General features: G+C 36.7%; 2 protein-coding genes across 3 annotated transcripts; both read left to right on the top strand.

The window, feature by feature from the left end:
- Positions 1–449: 449 nt before the first annotated feature.
- On the top strand, positions 450–10,192 carry vsig10l (V-set and immunoglobulin domain containing 10 like). 2 transcript variants are annotated; one of them, XM_036135236.1, is made up of 13 exons: positions 651–719; positions 913–926; positions 1,004–1,242; positions 1,876–2,148; positions 2,247–2,513; positions 2,721–2,963; positions 3,070–3,351; positions 5,819–5,911; positions 6,302–6,514; positions 6,608–6,727; positions 7,334–7,374; positions 9,579–9,659; positions 9,760–10,192. In XM_036135236.1, the coding sequence occupies exons 2-13, from the start codon at positions 919–921 to the stop codon at positions 9,832–9,834; spliced, it is 1,935 nt and encodes a 644-aa protein (XP_035991129.1). In that variant the 5' UTR covers positions 651–719; positions 913–918; the 3' UTR covers positions 9,835–10,192. The 2 variants fall into 2 exon arrangements, with proteins under 2 accessions (XP_012706885.2, XP_035991129.1); XM_012851431.3 differs by having other exon boundaries at positions 450–719; positions 913–1,242.
- Positions 10,193–15,291: 5,099 nt separating this feature from the next.
- Positions 15,292–21,063, top strand: lim2.5 (lens intrinsic membrane protein 2.5). Its single transcript, XM_036135235.1, has 5 exons — positions 15,292–15,483; positions 17,977–18,189; positions 19,122–19,271; positions 19,488–19,622; positions 20,896–21,063. Exons 2-5 carry the CDS (start codon positions 18,012–18,014, stop codon positions 20,955–20,957), a joined length of 525 nt encoding a protein of 174 aa, XP_035991128.1. The 5' UTR covers positions 15,292–15,483; positions 17,977–18,011; the 3' UTR covers positions 20,958–21,063.
- The last annotated feature ends 330 nt before the right edge of the window (positions 21,064–21,393 follow it).

Raw genomic sequence — 21,393 nt, 5'->3', positions numbered from 1 at the left:
TGATTTACAGAGGTCAAATGTAGACAATTGGTAAATGGCTTGTACTTGTACAGGGTTTTATCATATCCGACGATCCCAAAGCGCTTTACACTAAACGAGTCGTTCACTGGTAAAACTATAAACAAGAAAAAATATTTGTGGAAATGATTTGCCTGAATATGAATGGTTAATGTCAACATTAAATAGTCAGAGTTCCATTCAGCTGGAAAAAGTTGTTTAATTAGCGAATAGCACAGATTGTTTCATTTGTAACGTCATTACAGTATGTTGACTTACTTAAAGGCGACTATACAATGGTGATGGCAGCAGCCATGAAGAACCAGCATCATTGCCTACCAATTACAAAGGAAATGGTAAATACAAAGACATTGCAGCGTAATCCATCCACATACCTCCTGAAATGAGAGAGAAATAAGGCTCCTTCTGTTTTGGCAGTGAGAGGGCGTGGCCTCCATTCAACAATCAAGGCTTTGACTGTGCGCAGGTGAGCTCCTCACGAGGCGCAGCTCGAGCGCGCAGGAACGCACGCGCAAGTCACTGCCGTCTGACTCCAAGGACGTTTCTTCACCTGCTGGCCTCTAACAGAGCCACAATTAAAGTGTCTCTACTTTGTCGAGGAGCTCCTGAGTTCTTCCACACTTTTGAGATGAAGGGTCAGGAACGGTTTCTGAAATTAAGCGCAGTGGTTCTGTCTGTTTTGTTTATCTCGACATTTCAAGGTGAGCCTGAGAGCGCGTTTTAGTATTAAATAACAGTCTGTAACAGAGAAAGCATTGTTGTGGGTTCTTTTTACTGAGGGTTTTTTTGAGTTTTAATGTTCATTGCATTCTAATATCAGCTAAAAAAAAAAAAATAGAAACTGAGGAAATAATGCTGAAACTTTGAACTCGTCTCTTGTATTTATTCCGGTAGGTGCTCATGGCCAGGTAGAGGTGATTCCCGTTGGTCCTACCCTGGTGAATGCTTTAGCTGGCAGCAACGTGACTCTGGCCGTGTCTTTCAGTGGTGCCAGTGATCCAGTGGTCACCTGGTCTAAGGACGATCAACCTGTGGTAACATGGACTATAAACTCCAGTTCTCCTGCAGACATAGCCAATGGCAGCAGCAATGTGCTTAGAATTGAAAACAACGGGTCTCTTACCTTTAAAGATGTCCCGAAGCGCTTTACTGGAATCTATAAAGTTGAGTTCACAAAGTCTGGACTGGGAAAGGTATTAGCGACGTTCACTCTAAATATATTTGGTAAGTTCCCCACACAATGTGAAATAGTGATGAGATAAACATACAGCATGCTCTGACCGTGTAGTGTGATAAAACAAATTAAAAAAATTCAAGCCAGTCTGGTTTAAAAATCTTCGGAGAATGCCGAGATAAAATTTGCCCTGCTTTGAAAAGTTGCTTAACTGTATAAGACAAAACTTTGTGTGGTGGCTGTTAAAGGGCAGACTCCAGCCACATATCATGACATGTGAATCTCCCTGAAAACGTTGGATGGGTTGTGCTTCACAATATTCCGAAAGCTGTGGCCATCCTTGTTTATGCAGATTCTTAAACCAGACTTTTTTTTTTTTCTCTCACTTAATTTTCCATTGATATTATTGGAGACAAAACCCTGTGAATAGCCAGCTTCCCTTGCAATGGCCTCTTTTCAGTACTTGATAGTCACAGTAAACAAAATCAACAAATGATTTAAATTTGTAATGAATTTATATCGTAAGAATTTTACCTTTTTTTTATATTAAATAGAATTTTTAAAATTGACTTTTTGATTGACACAATATATTATGTTGCACTTTTAAACAGATAGTAGTTCTGAGCAAATATATGAACAAAGTGGGCACGGTTTATACTATCCGTTCACATTTCTGCTTACAGAAAGGATCCAGAATGTGACTCTGAGCACACAGCCTGCTTTTGCCCAAGAGGGAGCCGAGCGGTTCACGTTACAATATAGCATGCTTCAAGGTGTTGTTGAGCAACAGACCTGGCGCTTCAATGGAAAAGAACTGCAGAACGGAACCCGCTATTTGATACAGGGAAGCAGCCTTGTAATATTTGGACCTAAACGGACTGACGAAGGAACATACTCTGTTTTACTGGAGAACCCCTTCAGTAGCGTGACAACCCATATTAATGTGACTGTTCTCTGTAAGACGAATCGTTTCTCATTCTAAACACTTTTTTTTTTTTTTTTTAGAACCTGTGTGTGCATCCCTCCATGTTTTGGTAACTTTGTTCTGTTGCAGATGGACCAGATGAGCCCATAGTAGAGCCACTGTCAGTTCAGCCGTTCTATAAAGCAGGCGACTCTCTGTTATTCCTCTGCCGAGCTGAAGGCTTCCCACAGCCCACTATCGAGTGGGTCTTTGGGGGTCGGACGGTTTCGGATTTTCACCAAGGGGTCCTTAATCTGACAAATGTGCAGACCAATCAAGGAGGCGTTTATACATGCTCTGTGTTCAATGAATTAACTGAGAAGAAGCTGGAGAAGAATATTACTTTAAACATCTATGGTGTGTGAAAAGCATTTTACTTCTAATTTCATGTAAAGATGCATGTTTTTTTTTTTAAATTGAAAATTAAGAGGTGTTGGTGCTTGAAGCATCTAAACAAAAACCTGTTATAAGAAGGTAATATACGTGATAAATATACATAAACAGCCCTGTGTTCTGTGAATACGACTTGTAACAATGTAAGTATTTTTTTTCTTCTGGTAACAGAAAAGCCGTTGGGTAATCCACTGTGCTCTGTGACGTCTGTGAACAATGCTGACCTGCAGTATCAGTGCAGGTGGGCCGGAGGAACGCCACAGGCCCGGCTGTCTTTCCCAGCACTAAGCAACACAAGCAGTGGAGCAGGAACCTTCAGCCTCACCGTCACAGCATCGAATAACTTTGATGAGAAAACACTCATTTGCTTAGCAAGCCACCCACTTGAACAAAACACCTGCAATGTCACCGCAAGTAATATTCTATTGTAATCATTCCTCTGTTTTATTGAAAGCAATAATCTTTGAATCAAAAAATGTTGAGATGAACAACTCTCAACAAGAATCTGCTTGCTCAACAGGTGGTCCTATACATTTCATCCCAATTGTGAAAACCACTATTGATCCCGATGGAAAAACTGTGGTGACCATCCACTGTGTCAGCGAGGCATCCCCTCAGGCTGTGGTTTCATGGTCCCGGGGAGATGAGGCTGTCCTCGACGGGTTGGCGTACCAGATCAGCAGTGACACCACACAGCTGAAGATTCGTAGTTATAACATCAGCACTTTCCTGCTTACACCAAACTTCACCTGTACTTGTCGCAACCCACTGGGCAGCCAGCAAAAGCAGGTTCAGCTGCTAGGTAACGTAGCATACGGCGATTGTGCTTTTCAAGCGCTGCATCCTTATAATGACCACTAGTCTTGGGGATATCTTACCCTAATCCATTGTCAATCCCCAGCGCAGGAATGTCCAGAGTGTAGTCTGGGGACCATTTGTGCCTCTGTTAATAAATCTGTGTGGTTCCCAACCTCAATTTAAGGATGGTACATGTTTGGACCATAAACATTGTTTCAATCTGACATACCAAAAATACAATGTAGAGCAATCATTTCTGTTCAGAATTCACCCAAATAGTGAAAAGCAAAAAGTTAAATTTAGGATCAGAGTCAAAGGATCACAGGTTTGTTAGAGATCATTAGAGAACAAAGCATCATGAATGCTAAGTAAACTAGGTGGGAAGTACAACTTTTTGGAGCAAAGCTACTCTGAATAGACAGCCAGAGCTATTATGTTAATGAATGTGGACCTTTCAATTAAACTTATTTTTTTTTACAACACAAATGTCTTTTAACAGTGGGACCACTCAAAACAAACTCTGACTCTTCCATTTATTAAACTTTGGCAAAAAATAAGTGTTTTCATAATTTTTTTTACCCTTGTCCTTTTTTTTTGATTTTTGGTTAGATGAGAATAAAATAGTTTCAAAACCAAACGTACCAAATAAATTTCCCCAACCCCCCCCCCCCCCCCCCCCCCCAAAAAAAAAAAAAAAAAAAAAGACTTTAAAAAAGCAACTTGTGCAATCCTTCTGGATCTAAGATGACTTTCTGCCAAAGTCCAACTACCTTGTTTCATTAAAATGGAGGGGAAAATAATCACTGTGTTTGTGGTTTAAACTCTATGGGACCTTGTGATCTAATTCTGATCTGTTTCATGATGTAATCATGCCCTATGTGTGGTCCAAAACAGCCTGTAAACTTTTAAAGGCTGGGAGTGGTGGCCTAGTGGTTAGGGAGCTGTGCGTTTATGTCTTGGAGAGGCTCGAAAGGTTGTTGGTTCAAAACTTAGTCACTCTGGGTCCCTTAGCAAGACTCTTGACCACAGATTGCTTCATGTGCTCCGCTCAGTGTGCCAGCACACCGCTCCATATTTAGTTTTATTTAAGTGAAATTATCCAGAACATGTTATCAGAAATTAGACATGAGACCTTTTTGAGATGAGTTGTTAACTTTATTAGCTTAGGGAAACGTTTTGACATTTTAAAACACTTTAACCCAGGAGACTAGATGCAGTTACAGAGACTCAATATTGTTAGAAGAACTAATAGCCAGCATTAAACTAACGCGATTAATACATTCCTTTTATCTTGGTTATCAAAGACTGAAATGGACATTGTAACTTTATTTGTGGTTTACAAAAGAAGTTCTGATGTAAAACCAAACCACTTTACTATATTTAAACTGTTGGCTTTTTAATACATGCAAAAAAACTTACATTGAAATTTTTCTTTAATAGCTTGGACTAGTTAAAGAAAAAGCAGACCATATAAAAGAAATGAACATTTATTTAAAGTGTTTACTTATCAAATTTTTTTGGAACTGCAATTTTTTTATCTGAATTCTTTGTTATTGTTTTCCCATAGCCTCTTTTACTTCTTTTCTGAAGTGCGTCTGAGACACCCCCTCCCCCCTCCATGTCGCAAAGCGTTCCACTCCACCCCGTTCGACTATTTTTGTAGTTCGATAGCAAATGTTCATTGATCTAGCTACACCAAAACTTTTTATTCCTAAATTGCTTAAAAGGCAGGAAACTTTTTTGTCCACCATTACATGTTCCAGCCAGTCTGACCCAGAGCAAAAGGAGAATAAAGTCAGCAAACCAGCAGTACTGCACCTTCAAATGAAAGCATCGCAATGATCTGCTATTACTGTTTTTACACTTTCTCCATCCACTTGTAGCTTCAGAATCCTTGAGCTTGGACTATAAAATCACTGCTTGGAATAAAAATGGTAGATTCGCGAAATTGGTTTCCCAGAAGTCCAAGACCTTGTTTAACAGTTACATGGAAAACACTGTGACGTAATTGTTCAAAACACATAATAGGAAACAGAGAAAAATTAGCCAAATAGAATATAAAGATATTGAGGCAGCACTTGGAAAGACTATATTGAACTTTTGTTACAGACTCCAAAGTACACATCAAAATGTATTTAAGGGCTAAAAAAGTGGGATGATATGCCCCTTTAAGGCTGTTTTTGAAACATATTTTAACAATTATTTTAATACACCTGTATTTCTTTGCAAGTTACCATTTTATCCATGACCTTACAATGCAGTCAATACTTCTGTTGCCATACAAAAGCTTGAACAATTCTGTTTCATTTACCTTCATTTTGCAGTATGACTTTCAGTACTTGGGGGTGGGGGGACAATGGGCCCTTAGTTTGGGAGCTAAGTAATGCCTAGGAGTGCCGTTTTCCTTTTAAACAAAGCTCTCCAGTCTTTATATGCCATTAACTCCCTTACTCTTCCAAATCCCTCTCTAGGACCATCTATCTCAGATTCCAGTTTGTTCCCTAATCAAGATGGAACCATCATCACATTGACTTGGGAGGTCCCGCCTACGTCTATTGTTACAGGTAATGCAGAAATAACTCGAAGAAAGCAATTTGTAAAGCTCTTGGCTGACTTATCTTCACAGAAAAATCTCTTAGGGAAACGCAGAAACCTAACCTTCCTGTTTTGAATTTGCACGCCTAAGCAGAAGTGCTCAGGAACAATGTGGACTAAATGTTGAACACAGAAACTCTTGACAGAATATAGGGGTGTAAACACTAAGTAATGGGTCTTTCAGCTGAGTGAGACTGTGTTTTTGGGAAAACAACAAAAACAACAGAACTGCTAGGACAAGCAAATATATTACGCATTACCACATAATTAAGTTGCCGTCATAGATTAATGGCTGAAATATGGAGCTTTGTTATTGCTAAAGACTCTGATGCAACAAAATATGACTTTCATTATAAAAGGTTTTGACATCCAAATGAAGGGGCCAAATCTTCCGAGCAATAATGGTGCTAAAGGAAGCTCAAACAAATACAACATCATTCAGCAGAAACCAGGATCTGCCAGGAGTGCAGACGTCTTTTCACTTGATCCTGACTTGACATACAGGTTTCGAATCATTCCCAAGGCTCGACTGTATGACGGAGAGCCATCTGAGGTTCACACAGTCGGCCCAGGTATGACAATCTCTTGTTTTGTCAAATCATCACATTTACTTCAAATAGGTTTCTATTTAAATTACTGATAGCTGTCTATCTTGCTGACTTTAGGTGAAGGGCTGAGCGGGCCCGCCATCGCTGGCATTGCAGCTGGAATCCCTTGTAGCATTCTCGTCTTGATCCTACTAATTGGCCTCATTTTCCTTATTTTCCACATCCGCAAGAAAAGAAGTAGGTGAAGTCAGGAACAATGTTAAAATAATTTCTATATCAACATTATGGAGGTGTTAAGCTGTTTTACCTCCAAATATATATTCGCAAGGTTTGTGCACTACAGTGAGTTTTCCTAGTTACTAGAAATGTATAAATCTGTTAATTTCAACCGCACACTCACCCAATTGGACCACCTTATTTGAATGGAGGTTTGTTTTATTTATTTTGGCAGTTGAACAAAACACAAAAACATTATGAATGAAAATTGTTTAACATGAAATAGGTGTAGACAGACATTTGATTTCTCTAAGACTACATATGAACATCCATCTTAGCAAATTAGGGAGTGATTTTGTTTCATATCAGAAACCGCCTCTTGCAACATGACCAAGAAATGTTTGTATAACTACTGAACAATCGCAGGCTATGAGAAAGTCTTGAATTAAACTTGGAAATTGAAATATTTTTTTTGTATTAATGCTGTGAAACTGTGATGTGTTTCAAAGTTTCGTTTTGCAAAATGATGTATTTTATAACACAATGTACAGAGCGTGGTTGGGATTATAAAATGTTTAATGCTTGAAACACATGGCCATAAATCCTTTTGTTTCTTTTTATGTGTAGGTTATCAGACAAGATATCCAGTTTCCAGAGCAGTTGAGAAGGTTTGATTTAAATTTATTTTATGCCTACATAAACATCCGAGTCGACAAATTAGCTAAAGGTGGTGTAAGTTAACATTGACTGCTGTGTAAAATGGGTTGCATACCTAACATCTTTTTTTTTTAAAGAAGATTCACATAATGCTAGATGATCTCTATCCAGCAGATGATTTTCCTGAGAGCTTAAAATATTGAAAATGATGACTGAGGTGTTGTGATCAAAAAAGTTTAGATGCTCGTCAATGCAGGCAATAGTGCCCTACTCTGGTAAATCAGTCTTCAGTAAGCCATTTCATTTAACACAGCCTGAACATGCAATTCCTTAATTGACATATACAGGTGCTATTAGATAAAAAAAAGTTCTGTCCTATCGCCAGACAGTTACCCATAATGTGCACTATAGCCTGATGGGCGAGGGGCTACAAGTGAAACAGCAATCCCCCTGGGAACAATTCCCACCAACCTACTAATATACATAAACGTATTCATGACCAGTCATAACTTGAAATGGGGACCGTGTTAAAGTCTGAAAACACACTTTTTAATTATTTTTAAAGCAGCCCCTGCAACTTTTAGTAAACCCTATAACTTTCAGGTTTAGCGCCCCTGAATGCCACAGGCAACACTGCACTGTTACAAAATTAAACGTTCTCCCTCTGTGTTTTGGAATCTGATAGCAAACCACTTTAGACCTGCAGATTTAGAAATCATGGAGTTACTTATAAAGTCAAGGCAATATTCACCCCTCTAGATTAAATTCTACATCAGAGAACCAGAAACATCTCAGATCAGTGTCATATCTGTTTTATTTTGTTGTGACAATAGTCTGAGCTCAGACTGCAGTAACTTAGAATGGATCATGTAGCCTAGAGTGCACATTACCCATTCAGCTCCACAACCCACTCTCTGAAGTTACATAGGTGAATTTTTTAGAAGGGCGGCCCTCACGGAGCATCAATACGCGCCAAGTGCTGTATATTGACCTGTAAAATCATGTAATTACACAATACTGCTTCAATGACTTGCTTGTAAAATCTTGAATTACAAGTTGCTGCTTCAAGCAGAATGATTGTACAACCTGAGATAATTTCTAATTGTTTTAAATTCCCATCTTTCACTCAGTTAAAACGATGATTTAAAAGGGGATCTTTTTTTCTTCTAATGGCAGTGTAATGCAATGCACATGTTTTCCTAAGTCTCCTTTGTTGAGGGGGTGATCATCACCTGATGTCATCTTGAGCTCTCCAAGGCGAGCAGTCTGTGACAAATGGACATAAAAAAACAGCAACTGGAAGCTCCAGTGCTGTCATGTTGTCCGGGGTTGATCAACATGCATTATCCAATGACAAAAAAATATTTTTGTTCACCTTTTGTTTTTGTTATTCAGTCTATTGTTTGGTAAAAGTTCCAACACTTTTTTTGGTACTGCTTCACCTACCTACTAACATGCCAGACAGGATGCATCTTGCTCAGCCATTTAATTTTTCTTTGGTGAAGATATCTGTTTAGCATTCAGAGAGATGAACCACAGAGAAATCCAATGAAGTGAACCAGAGCAAAAAGCCTTCTAGCTTCAGGGGACTTTGGGGCAGATAAAAGACCATTTCTAGGGTTGAAAACCACACTTCTTGAAAATGAAAGCTAGACTGAGCTGGTAGAACCTGGAGCAGAGACGCAGAATAGTGTTTCTCCAAAAGTGCATCCTTATCCATTTTACCTCTGGCACTTCTGTTGTTTGATCCTGCTGGACTTCAAAGTGCTTCCTCTGCCGAATAAATTTTTGTCTATCAGACCATTCCTTCCAATTTTAACTGGATAATATAAACCTAAATTATATGCAAAACCCTTTCTTTAAACTTGAGAGCAATGTATTTGATTGAAATACATCCTAAAATTAGCTTATAACACTAAATATTTCTCAGTTCCCTTAGGAATGTCTCTTAAATACATTTTGATTTATTATTTATTATAACAAAAAACTACAGTATAAATCATCATTGCTCCTCCTAAGTTGTGCAATAAGACTTTTATACAACGAAACATTCAAGAGCAGAATTAAACAATAGATCTGAGACTGATTAAAATATACAGAGATTTAAAAGTTTGCCAAGTACAGTTTAACATCTACTATTAAATAAATGTTTTAAATGGTCAAGTTGTACATTGAATTTATTGAAGCTGTTCTAATATATTGGTATTATTTTCAGGTAAAGAACATGCAGCATAACACAGCACCACACAACAATGGAGTGCTTAGGTCTCCTCCTGACTACAATAGGTTACACCAGGTAGTTTTTCTAATACATTAATACATAAATATATATGGAAAACTACTTCTCAGATTCATGTAAAGTTATATAACTTTTTTTTATATCTTCTTTATTCCAGACTCCCTCTGAAAGATCTGTGACTCTTCCTACATTTGTCCCACCTCCCCCAGTCAGAGTTGCAACAACAGTTTAAATGTGGTTTGTGTATATTTTGTAAAATTGACTTTATTCTTTGATATATTACTGAAACATTTTATGTTTGTAATTTTTTAACTGTAATAAGGCTGTGCAATTGTGCTGAGTGTATATACTGTGTGCACATTTATAAGGCAAATGAGTATTTTGACCATATCATAATTTTTAGGCATATTTCCTAACTATGAGCTTAATAACTTGAATGTTTATTGGATTTAAGCATAGCAGATGATGTGTATCTGTGTAATGAGGAAAAACCCTGTATCAAGATGTGCATAATTCAAGATGTGCATAATTATTAGGCAGTTTTTTGGGGGCAAAATGGGCCAAAATAGAGATTTAAATGTCTCTGAAAAGTGAAAAATTACCAAAGGTCTCTGAGGGATGCAGGACTCTTGAATTAACTAAGAAGATGGACCGTGATGACAGAACTATCAAATGTTGTTGCAAATAGTTAACAGTGTCGCAAGAGACGTATTGTGAAAAAGACACAAATTAATTGACAAGGCTTAGAGAAGAATCTAGCGTAAAGCAACCAGGAACTCATCATCTTCCAGTTCAGTCATATTCCATAACTGTAACCCTGGAGTATCTACAAGATGCTCAAAGACATGTGTTTTTTATTTATTTATTTATTAGATGTTACATGTTTATAATTCTCAAAAGAAAAGAAAATTAAATTGGAAAATGTTTTTGATCTAGTTGTGTAATAAGTCTACACAATAATAGTTGCCCAATAAGTATGGACATATAGATATTCTAAGATAGCTATAACTTCACATTTACTTTCTTAAATTTTCCTGTTTGAGGTTAAATAACATTTTGGATTAAATGAGGGCTCTAGATCTGGCCCAAGAATTGTGCACACAGTGTATGAAGATTTTTATAACTGTTCATAAACTCAGTTTATCTGTTCATTAATTGTAAATTCTTTGAAAGGTATATCTATTAAAATAACTAGCTAAATATTTGAGGAAATGTGACATTAACAAGTGTTCATGTTCTGCATGACTCTGATTGCCCACAGGAGATCAGCTCCTGCCGTTTTCCGCATAACCTTTTCATACTTAACAAAAGTGACTAGTTAATAATATAAAATCCACAATCTCAAAGTTATGAGATAAAACATCTCAGTTCACTCATATTCACTTATACAGGAAAGTGATTTCTTTAAACCTAAATCTTCCAGTGATATGACATTTTGGGATTTACTTTGTTTTATAATTTTACAACTTTTCTTGAATTTTTTTTCCAGTTTTCTCTATGGTGAAATTGAATGTGTTAATATGTTATAATTGTTCCAGGAGGAGAGTTATTTTCTATTTCTTACAATTTCACTCGTATTGCAGCTGAATCCCTGATGTTTTTGTGCTTGGGTTTATCTTTGGGCTGCACAATACTGTACATTTATCATCGCAAAAATAAACCTACAAAATCTTTAACTGGTCATCAATGTTTCCACATGCCTCACACTTGCATAGATGTAAAAAAAAAAAAAAAACTGTTGATTTTTATGTATTTTCGGTATAGATTTGAAATTGTGTGGTATGTCTCAAGTATTCAGTGTGTGTCAAGGCTCAGCAAGAATGTTCTTTGTTCAGATCCTGGCTGTCGCCTTTCTCTGAAAAGCTTTCATTTTCTTTCCATGCATGCCTGGCATTTTTTAGGTTCTCCTACATGCCTATCCTATAAAGACAAGTATGTCGGGTTCTTTGGTGCCTTAATTTCCCTTAAATGTCGGTGTACCCTGTGATGATCTTACAGTGAAGACTTGATTTACCTTTTAGTTTCACTCTTCATGTAAACCATGTATTTTCCACGACATTTTCTAATTTTTAATTACTAATTCCATTAAAATTTAATAAGGGAGCAAAACAAAAAAAAGTACAAAATAGTAAAAGGGGTGAAATGTCCAGCACCTTTTTTGGGTTAAACACGTAGTTTGGTATCAAAGGATATATGTACAAAGGGGTCCAATGTATTCTCATTCAGGCCCTCCTGCCCAATACCGTTCAGTAAATGTTCAAGTATTCCAACAACAACAACCCAAAATGCAAATATTGCAAATGATATATAAGAAAAAAAAACAAGAAAAATAAATCAGACCTGCTTTCACGTGCTTTCCTTCAAAACAAGATCAATGTTGGTTTAGTATAATGTTTTTGTCAGAATTTATTTATGCTTCTCTTATGAAACAAGAATTTCTCTGTTTTACTTCCAGGCTGAGAGTCGAGGGGTTTTCTTGAAAATATTTACCTAATTTTTAAGCATTGCAGCTTCACATTTTCCTGTAACATCTTCTTTTGTATTTTTAATCCTACATAATTTACATTCAGAAGGCAAGACAAGTTTATTTATATAGCACTTTTCAGTAAAAGACAATTCAAAGTGTTGTACAGTTTTCTAAAGCTACAACCAGAATGACTCCTTTTGTTTCATTGTAATAAGAATAAGTAAATCCTTGACTAATTTAGAAGCAACAGAAGTTGTTGATTTTAGTGTTTATTAAGATTTAGGGGGAAAGAATCAAATAATCTTTTTTTTTTTTTTCAAGCACATTCACAACTGCTCTGAACAAATTTTGGTGTAAAGGTTTTTAACCTTCTTTTGAAAGGCTTAATGAGAACATTTAGAGGTAAATCAGAGATCAGGAGTTTTTAGTCATTAAGTGGTCTTACTGAAGTTGACTCCTCTTTTAATCTTTGCATATAAATTAAATCAATCATAGGATGATGAACGGATATATCAAATTCGTCTCACTTGTTGAGAGATCACTGCTTGATGTTCACACTGCAGCAAATGGTGCTGTGGTGCAGCGCCATCTGCTGCACAGCACTTACATAACACCCCTCAATAAAATCCCAACTTGCTTTACAGAGCACAACTAAAATAGATCAAAATATAGATTTGATATAAAATACGAACAGCTTATAAAATAGTAATTTGACTAAAAGCTTGTCTGAATAAAAGTGTCTGATTAAAAGTGTCTTAAGCATCTTAATCAGATATTTCAAACTGATGACACTTAAACATCAAGGAATTAGTAATGGTTCTGTTCAATAATGTACTTTCAATTTGATTTTCTTGTAGAAAAGTAAAAAAATAAAACATCAAATATACAATATCATGCTCAGTCTTAGAATCCAATGACCAATATTTCTTCAAGTCAGTTTAATGGGTTAAACTGTAGAAAGTAATCTCTAAATTAGATTAACAAAACAAGGTAATTTCAAATTCAACCCATTGTAATGGCGGTCAGCTAAGGTTAAGTTTAATTCAATATATTTATGCATGTTTAGAAGTCACAAGGGTGTCTAATGCTTTTCTAAAAAAAATAAAAAAACAACACACACTCTAGAGCAGCAAGTGGGAGGGGAAGAACACCGATGCAGAACCAAACTCAGAGAAGGCAACCTGTTCCTCAGACTGATGCTGAATTTGAGAGAACATGACAGAAACACAAGAAATAAAAGGAAAACCGTATTAGTATCACTACCAATTAAGGAGAGATACTCAGTTTATCATGAGACATGGATAAGCTCAATGGTATAGCTGGTGTCATGTGAGGCAATGTGACTTATGTACCACTCACTTCCTGTTGAACTTTATGAAGTTCAACAGGAAGGGAAAGTGTTCATGATCAACACTAAGATCTATAAAATCTATGGAGCTAAAGCAGTGACAGCTTGCTATGATATTGAAAAAGAGATTTGGCATTGTAAAATCAAACATTAAAAAAATTAACACTGAAACGTCAAACATTAAAAAAATCAAACATTGAAAAATCAAATATTGATATCAAACATTGTTAGAAAGTAACAATGTTTGACTAATTTTATGCTGTAACTTTTTTCAATGAGAGATGTTTATAGTGTCACTGCAGAGTTCCTTCAGCTACGATGTCACTACAATCATTAGCTCCATATATAAGCTAGTGAAGATAATATTCATGACAATAATACACTTTCTTGTGGTCAAGTAGCGGTACTTGAACCGGAGCCTTCCATAAGTTCAATGCAGGTAGATGACGAGTAGCACCAGAAAAACGGAAGGGGCCATGAAGGGGCCTTCAATTTAGCCCCGCCCCCGACGGCAAAACAGTGTCAGGTTGGAGTGACATCGTAGTTGAAGGAACGCTGCAGTGACAATGAAAACATATCTCACTGAAAAAAAGCTGCAGTATAAAACCAGAATATCATGAATTTTACTTTTTAACAACGTTAAATTTGTGAATGTTTGACTTTTCAATGTTTGACTTTTCAATGTTTGATTTTATAATGCCAAATCTATTTTTCAATGTCATTGCAAGTGATTTTTCAATATCTAATATTTCAATGTTTGATATTGTAATGCCAAATTACAGAGGTTGAACCAAATTTTAACCTAATGTTAAATTTTTTAGACAATACCACAGTATCATAGCCTTGTACTGATATCAGCTTGAACGCAGTTCTTTTTTTTGGACAATTTTCTTAGATTAAACCAAACTGACTTACTAATTACACTTCCCTAGAAACAAACTTCTCTTTTATGGAGAAACCACATACTATGTCTTTAGCTGGAGTAATTATGTATTGGAAACTAAATAATGAGATAAAGATACATTTGTATTTACATCTTAGCATTTCAGAGAAAACCTAAAACCCAGCATAGCTGACCATGCATTGTTTAGAAATGTGATACCTTAAGACATCTATTTGGTTTGGGGCAAGTCTTAAGTATTAATAATCATGATACACTTTAACATTTATATCTTAGCTAATTTGCATTTGTCTCTCTCTAGATGGGATTTTAGTCATATTATTAATAGTAGTCTATACGGTTTAAAATGCAAGTGCAGCCTGACCTTACTGTTCATTTTACTGCAAACTATAACCTTGTTGCTAAATGAGCAGTTTTACATTGGCTGTCTTGCATTGTCAAGAAAATGGCCATTTCTACTTGTGTAGAAGTTGCATTAATGGAAGGGCGGTTGCACTTGGTCCTATTTCTATTTACAACTCAACGTGGTGTCATTTCTGCTTAAGTTCTAAAAATAGACGTATGGTCAATAATTCCACTTTCTTACTGTCAGTGCAGCAGATTTACAGTATGTTTACACAAAGTGTCACAATATTTGATGCTTTTTTGCATGCAGGATGTATTTTTATCAGCGTGTTGGTCATGCGTCTGTTCGAAGCGCGCGTGTCCCTCTGACCACACCCCAGCTACACTAAAAGGAACTGTGCACTTCAGCATATTCCATTGACCACAGTAGTACTGCAAGCATTTGCACATCCACAGTTCCAGAACGACTGATAGAACAACAGACAAGGACTGTAGAGCAGCGGCCTGGTATCCCAGAGCCTCCCCCTTCCCCATGCACCATCGCCCCTCCCATCGTCCCCTGAACCCCCAAAAGGCTCCCATGTAGTTTAGTTTGAAAGTGTCACGTGGCTTGTGGCCCACCAGCTCAAATGCATTTGTTCTGTGCTGATTGTTTTAAAGGATTTTGCCTCCATCAACAGAAAGTTGGGGGATAACCTTTTGGAATTCAGCCTAGAGCTTCCTCTTTGACGTTTTGCTCACTCCTGGTTTGCACTCTCTCTCACTCTCTCCCTGAGGAGGGCTGATACTTAAGAGGGTTCATATATCCTGAGGAATTCAGGTAGGTTGATTTGGAGTGGCAATTTCTTGTTTTTTTTTCTTTTTTGCGATGAGTTTACAAGAGTAAAATGCAATTTGATGAAAGCCAACAGGTGCATTGCTTACTTGTGGACCCTGGAGGCCTTCAGGCCTTTGTCTTTTCATCACAAGGTTTTAAGGTTTTAGCTGAAAATCTGTATCCCATCAACCAGTCCTGTGCAATGTGTTTTTGGTTTTCCTTATGAATTAAATAGCTGAACTGCACATGCAGAGAGAATAAGAAGTCTACATAAAATAGTGAAAAATCTACATGTGTACATAGATACATTGTGTACATTGTAAATCTACATTTTTATTTGGTGAAATTTTTTTTTATTTTTATTTTTTTTTATTATTTCATTTAGAAAGTCCAGTAAGCGTGAAACACGTGTGTGAGATGCTGGTCAAGCTTAAATAGCTACTTTATTACACATGCAACCTTATTTAAATCATTATTGTCTTTTTCTAAACTCTAACATTTTGTGTGCTTACTGTCATGGTCATGGGCTAATTTATGATTTGGGTTTTGCTTTTCGTGCTGGGTTTAATAGGTTTGTGAAACCTCCAGCTTTCATGACGGACGGCTTTTTTTTTTTTTTAAACGACTGCCCAAAGCAATCTCTATCTACATGCACCCTCATAAATATTCAAAGTGCAGCTCTTGTAAATGTTAATACAAATAAAAACCCTAGTCGGCAGTAAACTTGACAGATAATGCAGCACGTTCTGCCAGGCTGACAGAGAAGGCTGCCTTAATGTTAGAGGAGACGAAGGGAAATGCATTCAACACTGCTGCTGCAAAGAGTAGTTATGCTTAAAGAAGGAAAACAAATAGGAAAAATACATTTTTGTAAGCACATACTTCCCTTTACCATTTGACTTGACAAAAATAAAAACAATGGTAACTGTATCCGATTTTGTGGTAGACAGAGTGATCCCTGCCTTCGCAATGTAATTCTATGTAAATAAGCATGCATACTATCAGATTTGGTACAGAAAATTTTTAGGTTACGTATAGTAAGAGGTGAAACTATTATTGTTTGCAAACCCAGAAGTGCAACACCAGTAAAATCCCAGTTAAGTACATGCATGTCCCAAATTGAGTTCTAAGTAAAGACAAACAAGTGCAGTGTTAAATCTCAAGTTCTAAACTTGCATCCTGACTGCTTTGTCCAATGTGTTCTTGGTTTTCCCAACAAGTAATATGAATAATAGGCTACAAAAGGCAGAGCTGGGACTAAGTTGTTGTTTTGCATCTCACAAATCAGTATATTCTTGAGTCAAATCCCAAGTTGAGTCCAAAGTCAAGACGCACAAAACATGAGGTGAAACCCAAGTTCGACTGCTGGAAATGTGATTCTTACATAAGTAAGCTGAACAAATTTGTAATGTCATGATGGACTAATAATACTTTCTGAAATGTTATTAATGGTGCTTAACAAAATGAGGTATTTGGTTACTTTACTAATTATTTGTTCTTATTTGTTCAAAGAATGTTTTTTATTAGATCACATAAAATTAGGTGGCTATTGCATTTGAGTAGCTTTCTTTAGAAATATTATTTTGTTTTTTTATTAACAACTGCAGGCATTTGTTGCTTTTCAGTCTATGTTTTATCATTCTTTATGATGTTGGAATGAGACTGACACTTGAACTGTTTGGTAATTGATGCAATACATCACCTTTTTACTAAACAGCCTAAATCTGAAGACATTTTTCACCATTTATGGATTTTTCTTTAAACAATTGACATCACACTTATAAAAGAACTTATAAAAGCCCACATAAATTCATTTGAAATCAAGAGTATTTACTTAGCTGTTAAAATAACATTAACTAGATATTGGTCACTTAGAAAAGCCAAGAGCAGTATTTCCATGTAGTTTTCTTCTTATGAAACACTTATTTTCTCATTATCTCAGGAAAGCCCATGGACTTGTCATTGTTTGTGTAACAGCAAATGCTGGATGAAAATTGAGCTCTGTTCCTTCTCTTTCCGTATTTTTAGGTGTTTTGCATACTGTAATTAATTTTTGTTTGACCATTCGTGTAACCAAATAGATCATTCTACATGTATTTGTTTTTTTCCTGTAACTTCCTACCATGTCATGGAGCTGGTAGAGGTCTGTGATTACAACACAACAATAAACTACTTGAACATAAATCATGTTTATGGGCCACTGTCCCATGCCTGATAAAATCTGGTGCCACGAGATGTTGTGCCACTCTTTGCAGCGAGTGTGAACTGACTCTAAACTAAAAAAGTTAACTGTTGATTTTAAAAAAATGTATAGGCGACCCTTGTTTTACATGGCAAACTTTGTTGTAACATTGAATCTGATTTCAACTTAAAAGATTCAAATCCGAGTCTTTCTTGATTTAATCATCTCTGTTCTAAAGTCACTAAATGTGGGACTTATATCTGACTTGTGTCCACACGTTTACTAATAAGTTGACTTTGTGCCCTTGTTTGCAGAGCATAAAGCCTTTGCCGGCGTCTTAGCGTCACTCATGATGTACAGCTTCATGGGAGGGGGCCTGTTCTGTGCCATTGTGGGGAACATCTTGCTGGTGGTCTCCACAGCAACAGACTACTGGATGCAGTACCGCCTTTCGGGCAGCTTTGCCCATCAGGGCCTGTGGAGGTACTGCATGTCTGGCAAATGCTACATGCAGACCGACAGCATTGGTAAGTCTTTTTTTTTTTGTTTTGTTTTTTTTTAAGGAAAAAAAGATGAATTCATTGTCATATCTGTTAAGGTGTGGTAAGATAAATTATTATCTGAAGGAAATAACATCATTATGTTTGTAATACAAATAAGCGCAATGACTAAAGAAAGTCACATCCTCATTTAGCCTGCCTGATGTCTGTTCCCTCCTGTTTAAAAGGATTAAAATGGTATAAGACAAGCAGCTCTCCCATCAGTCACAGAGCAAAGCTGTGCATTATCTGAATGTTACTGGTTTTCCACCTGGATTGAGTTTGACAAAGTAATTTTTTTGGCATTGTTAATCCAAACCAAGTGGACAATGAGCGCTGTAAAAATGTTTTACTGAAGGCCCATTAAGGCGCATGAGCTGAGCATCAAATTAAAACTGGAACAAAGCTGCAGGTATATTTTCATTTGAACCACAACAGGTTGCAAGAGTCTGACTATAAGTTATTAGTATTCTCTTCTTATATTTTGAAAGATTAAAAGTATATATATATATATATATATATATATATATATATATATATATATATATATATATATATATATATAAAATATCTTAAATCTTTTAGTTGACAGTTTTAAATACACCTGGGTGTTTTACTGTCTGTATCTTTGGTGCTGTCACGCCTAATTTTCTCCATTGTTGGACAATAACGTGCCAACACTGTTCTTATCTTGAACAGTGTTGGCACTAATTTAAGAACTGCAGTTGTACCTGGTGTCTTTTGCATCTCGCTGCACACGAAAACATCTTACAAGAAATCAATTCAGCAAAAACAAAGGAAGACAGGAAATGAAAATTGTAACCTAAATTTTTAGTGAAACTGCAAGGCCCATCTAATTTGGGTCATTTCTGTATAAAGCTTGTGTGGATTCTTTCTTAAGCTTGTCCTCTCCTCCACAGCCTACTGGAATGCCACTCGAGCTTTCATGATCCTGTCCGCCATGACCTGCTTTGCTGGCATCATCGCAGGAATCCTCTCATTTGCTCATTTCTCTGCGTTTGAGAGATTCAACCGCTCATTTGCAGCAGGGATCATGTTCTTTGTTTCAAGTAAGTCATAGACACGACAACCCATCGCCAGATATGCTCCCTCCCCCCTCTGTTTGTATGAAACTGCATTTACCAGATAATTTGGTTACAATGCAAAATAAAAGTAAAACATTGGCTTCTGTTTAACCATTAGTTCCTGGGTAAATTCCAAATAAAGAGCCCATTAGTTTTACGGATAAACACCTCATGACGAGTCACTCTCTGTTTTCACACCAGCTCTCTTTGTTCTGCTTGCAATGGCCATTTACACGGGAGTGACGGTGAACTTCCTGGGCAAGCGTTTTGGTGACTGGCGTTTCTCTTGGTCCTACATACTGGGCTGGGTGGCACTACTCATGACATTCTTTGCAGGTTGGTTTTCACTTTCAAGTTGCCAATTTTTGTTGAAATATTGCATCTCACTGATGATACCAAAACATGCAGCTCTTAAAAACCACTTTAATATTCCAAAATAGACACCAGTATGTGTCATTCTTGTCCAATATTATTGAATTTTGTTCTTGGGTTTTAACCAGACAAACAAGGTCACTCTTGTAAAACACATTCACTGGCCTACACAGTGTAAAACCTGTGCTTATGTTTTTCTGAAAAACTCTGCAGCTTCATTTATTATTATTATTATTATTATTATTATTATTATTATTATTATTTTCAATAAAATACTATATCATCAAGAAGGATGCACCACGCAAGACTTACATTTGACTTTTTACACACACACACACACACACACACACACACACACACACACACACACACACACACACACACACACAAAACAATTTAATTCTGAACAATATTTGCTTTTTTTTTCAAATATTTTAGATTTGGTCACTGTAGCCATTCATGTCAATACCTTTAACATTCCTTCTTTCAGGGAAGGTGGGAGTGGTGTGGAGTCAGATGCTGACTGGGAACACCAGGGTCTAGTGTTCTCAGTCAGCACCTGATTCCAGGAAAACTGGATGAGCCTTCAGTTTTATCAAAACTTGAACTGTAACGTAATAACAAACAAATAAACATGGCAAATCATTCAACAAATTAGTGAACCCAATGGCTAGAAACGCTTTTTAGTGTGCAGCTGACTCCAGAAATCCTGGACAAGCCAACCCCCAGTTTTATGACCCAACTTATGAGGTAATGGCAACAATCCTCCTTTAACAACCTATTAACATTTTTCTTTAAATTACCTGAGATCAAACCTAAATAAATGAGCCAAGTATCAAATCAGTAAATCAACTGTGAAGGTTGTGCATATTTATAATAATGTGAATTTGCAAAGAAAGTCTGGTGGAAACAAAAATAAATTCAAACCAAAAAATAGGTTAAACTAAACCAAACCAGACCAAACCAAACCCCAAAACTCAGTTCTGGCTGCAGTCTGGAGCTGCTATGTTCCTAGACTGAGAACACTGGGCCCAGATGCACCCAGTGGAGACCTGAATCCAGATCACTCCCCTCCTCGTCTGAATGTTAAAAGCACAGATACAGGTGTTTCTGTACACACTGTTTCACTCATTTTGTGGAGATTACAAAAGAAAAAAAAACATGGATGTTTAAAAAAATGCTCAGTGTGGTTATTATTGTATTGTATTTACAGCTCGTGTTTGTTGTTGTTTTGCAGGTATATTCTACATGTGTGCCTACAGAATGCATGAGTGCAGAAGAGTGGCAGGCCCGCGTTGAGGCAAACAGAAAATGACACGTCAAGGCAAAAAACAAAACACTGATATATCAATAGATAACTTTTTGAACACTAATAAAATCTGGACGTTTGCAGATTTACCAGAAACATGTTGTGTTTTGTTGGAAAAAAGCCAACAACATTTTAGGGTGGAATGCACAATATATTTGAGTACACAGATAAATATGAGCACCTAAAAGCTTTTTTAGCCTCTCTGTTTAGATAACATTAATAAAAAGATTCTTGAAAACATAGTTTTGCATAGGAAGATAAAGGACAGATGTTTCATATGTTAAAGGGTATAGCATATAATATGTATACATATATACATCTATGTATATATCGATGTGCATATACATATGGCTGAAGACAAACAAGGAAGACAGCAAACATCTCAAAGGCCATGCCAATAATCTTGCTCGTCTGCATCCTGGACAT

The sequence above is a fragment of the Fundulus heteroclitus genome, chromosome 3 (genome assembly GCF_011125445.2).
Source record: "Fundulus heteroclitus isolate FHET01 chromosome 3, MU-UCD_Fhet_4.1, whole genome shotgun sequence".
Classification (NCBI taxonomy): domain Eukaryota; kingdom Metazoa; phylum Chordata; class Actinopteri; order Cyprinodontiformes; family Fundulidae; genus Fundulus; species Fundulus heteroclitus.
Note: the sequence above shows the minus strand (reverse complement) of the source record. Positions and strands in the feature narration are given on the sequence as shown.